This window comes from Zea mays, chromosome 7 (genome assembly GCF_902167145.1).
Source record: "Zea mays cultivar B73 chromosome 7, Zm-B73-REFERENCE-NAM-5.0, whole genome shotgun sequence".
Lineage (NCBI taxonomy): Eukaryota > Viridiplantae > Streptophyta > Magnoliopsida > Poales > Poaceae > Zea > Zea mays.
The window spans coordinates 55,411,380-55,414,874 of record NC_050102.1 but is presented as its reverse complement, the minus strand read 5'-3'; the positions used below and the strand labels follow the sequence as shown (position 1 = coordinate 55,414,874).

General features: G+C 43.9%; 1 protein-coding gene across 1 annotated transcript; it reads left to right on the top strand.

The window, feature by feature from the left end:
• The first annotated feature begins 856 nt into the window (after positions 1-856).
• On the top strand, positions 857-1,751 carry LOC109941064 (uncharacterized). Its single transcript, XM_020541542.2, has 2 exons — positions 857-1,556; positions 1,648-1,751. The coding sequence occupies exons 1-2, from the start codon at positions 968-970 to the stop codon at positions 1,749-1,751; spliced, it is 693 nt and encodes a 230-aa protein (XP_020397131.1). The 5' UTR covers positions 857-967.
• The last annotated feature ends 1,744 nt before the right edge of the window (positions 1,752-3,495 follow it).

Here is a 3,495-nt window from a genome sequence, read left to right as displayed (position 1 = left end):
CCAGTTGTCAATTTCGCATTATGTCGGGAGATTTATCCTAATCTTGGACGCTCGGTGAAATTTTCTATTTCTCGATCACGTTTATCTCCATTTATCAAGTTACTTGTGAAGGTTTCACCGATTTCTGATTGTACTCGATCTCCAGAAGGCCAAATTTGGAGCCTGTTAAAACTTTTGTATCTCGACATGAATGCAAACTCAAAAATCATTCTCGAATTATAGATCTCATCTGAAGCTCATTTAATCAAACTCTCGACGGTTGTTATTTGAACTGTGCCCGAATCCAATTTCTCGATGCTCGATCGATGTCCGACTATTTTAATTCGAGTCCGTACTCTCAGACGGAATACTCGATATGTCGTCCTCTAATCAAATTTATTCGACTCGGCCAAATATCTCAAGTCCGAACTGAATTCAAAACCCCATATTGATAGCAATTTTAAATCTCACGATTCACCTTCTCCGACTAAAAATCCAAAACCGATCAAATCTCAGGACGATTTATCTCGAATCACGCGTAGGTAATTATTTTCAAGCGAAATCAAATTAGACTCTCGGCCGAATTAACCGCTCAATCGTCCGATCGTCCGAACTTTAGTTCACTCTGTTTTGTGTACAAACGAATTCCGCAAGAGCAGTTGTATTCCGGGAAATAATTAGCGATCCGATAATCCGTGTTTAATCAAAACACCATAAAATAAAATGGAAATAAATTAGCGCGACCCGTTTGAGTGTTTGGGCCAAATCCAGCCCAGCCCAATAGGCCCACTAAGAAACCCTAACCCTAGGGCTTCTTCTATATATAGGGGTGCTCACTTGGCAAATTTTCATTCCCACCCCTCTAATTTTCCCAGCCGCCACCTTCTTCCTTCCCTGCCTCTTCTTCTTCACGGCAGCAACAGCCAGCAGGGAGCTTCCTCCCCTCCCATGGCCGCCCAGCTTCCCTCCGGTGTCGGCTGTCCAGCAGATGTCGAGCGCCTCCCTCTGCCCCCTGTGCTTGGCGCTCCCCCCCTCGGCTCCTTCCTGCATGGACGAGCTCCATCTCTGCAGCAGCCGAGCACCTCCACAACCATGGCGTCCCCTGCCCTTCTCCTCCCATGGAAGCGAGCCCCACTTCCCCTGCAGGCGAGCAGCAACTTCGGCCAACAGAGGACAGCGACTCCCCTCTCCCAGCTCAGCCTCGCCATCACGCAGGGAATGGATGGCGCCCAGAAAATCCACGCAGCCGGCCCCCTTCCTCCCTGCGCCTAGCTCTCCTTTCTACTACGCAGCATCTCCCTCCCCCAAGCCCCTGCGCGCGCACAGCAGCGGATCCCCAGCGCCCTCCCTGTTCATCTTCCTCGCAGTCAGCCTCCCTCCCCGGCTGCTGCTCGTCCCCTCCATCCTTTTTCCCCTAGTGCGGCAGCGAGGAGCCCCTACTCGGTCAGCTGCCATGGCGTCCAAGTTTTCTGCGCAGCAATGCCGGTTCAAAAAAAACAGCAGCCATGAGATCCCGTCCGTATCGCTTGCATTGACCCGATTTGCGCAGCGCCTGCGCGCCGTCGTCGAAACCCGTGGTGAGAAAACCCTCGCTGCCATTGCTGCTTTTATATTTTTATTTTGTGCTTGGTAAAACTGTTGAACGGTTGTGTGTGTGTCTAATCGCAGCTAGCCGTCAATGCCAGTCGTCGCGCACGCGTGTTCGATACAAGACCGGTCGGGTGCACCACGTGCTTGCACAACTCAAATCCAATCCCGTTCAGGTTGATTGATTTATAGTTTATATTATGTATGATTTGGTTGATGTCAGGCAGTGCATGTATATATGTGGATGTGTGTAAAGCATTCGATTATGCGCATTGGTAGGATCACATTTGCGATTAGAGAACAAGAGGTTATTTGATGTGTGCGATTTGTAGTTAGTCTAATTAGGTTTTGGTCGATGATGTGCATGTGTGATTATGTGTGCGAAAATACATTGGTATGAATGGAAGCGTGTAGAGAGGAAAATGAAGTAGAAAAGAACTCCGGTGTTTTTATATTTTGATAGGAAAATATATGATGTCTTGTCTGATGCGAAGACTAAGTTTAAAAAAAATGCGGATCATGTTTTAGGGAATGCATCGGTAGATGTTTATGTGAAGAGGGTATTGGTTTTATGCATGGGATCGGTGATTGTGATAGTCGATGCGAATGAGGAGTATGAGCAATCCGGTTGAAGTCACTTGCGCGGTTGATGCCTTGTGCGTATTTTGGGGACCCGTAGGTGCGTGGGTGAGCCGAGGTTATTTTGTCGTTCGATTGGATAGATATGTGGCTGCGATAGTTCCTTGGTGTATCGTAGGGATTGGTCGCGAATGTGTTAATGAATTGCTAACATGCTTCATCGTAGATTAATGTGTTAGTGCGGCAAAAAAATTGGTAAATCCTAAAGCATGCTTGGTGTCTTCCGCACTCGGCTAGTGAGTCAGTCTAGGATAATTATATTTACGTACTTATCGTTGGTGTAGGTTAAATTAGGTGAAAAACGTAAATTACGTGACATATATTTAGTGTTTGGAAGATGAGATAGATTAATTTAGAAAGATGTGTTATCAAACATGTGTGCCGAAGTGCGTTGTGGTAGTAATGGCGTTAACTTGAACAAAGAGTCTCAAGTGCATGCCGTGCTATGGTTATATTTGAGATAGTAAATTATAAAAGTTGCGCAATAGGAGGTTCGATCGATGTAGTTACTATTGATTGAACTGTAGAGAGGTGGTGACATGCCGAAGTAGTCATCGCTTCCTCTGCGGTTAAGTCGAGGTCATGTGCGATCATGCTATTTACGTGGTGAATGTGTTTGTTGAATTTATGTGGTAATTTTAGTGCACTAAATGGCACGGATAAAAATTAGTAAGTCTACTTATTAGTTTCCACTTGGTTATTTTAACTCTAACAATTGTCAAAGTGCTAGAATCAAGTATCTAGAACGCGACAATTCTTGAATTATATAGGAGCTGAAAATTTATTGATTGCTGTTTTGGACTGCACGCATTGTTTTTGTTGTGCTGTTTGTCTGATAAACTAAATCATGTTTTCTGTAGAAAGGTCATATAGAAGAGTTGTAGATAACATGATTATCTTGCTTGTACTAAAATTTGACAGCCATAAACCTGATTGTTTAGGAGTTGTGCTTTTCACAAGCCCAGCACCTGAATCTGTCGAATTTCTGAACAGATTTCAGAGATTGCAATGGCTGCTTAAGTTAATATTGAAATTAGTTATTGGTGGTCACAAGAAAGTTGTAGATAACTTTATTATTTTACTTGTGTTAAAATTTGACAGCGATAGGTCTGACAATTTAGGAGTTATGCTTTTTACAAATTCAGTAACTGAATCTGTCCAAATTCTGTACAGATTTCAGAAACTGCATTGGTTGCTCAATTTAATGTTGCAATCTGCTCATGGTCATTATAGGAAAGTTGTAGATGATTTTCTGATCTTACTTGTGTTAAAATTTCATAACCACAGGCC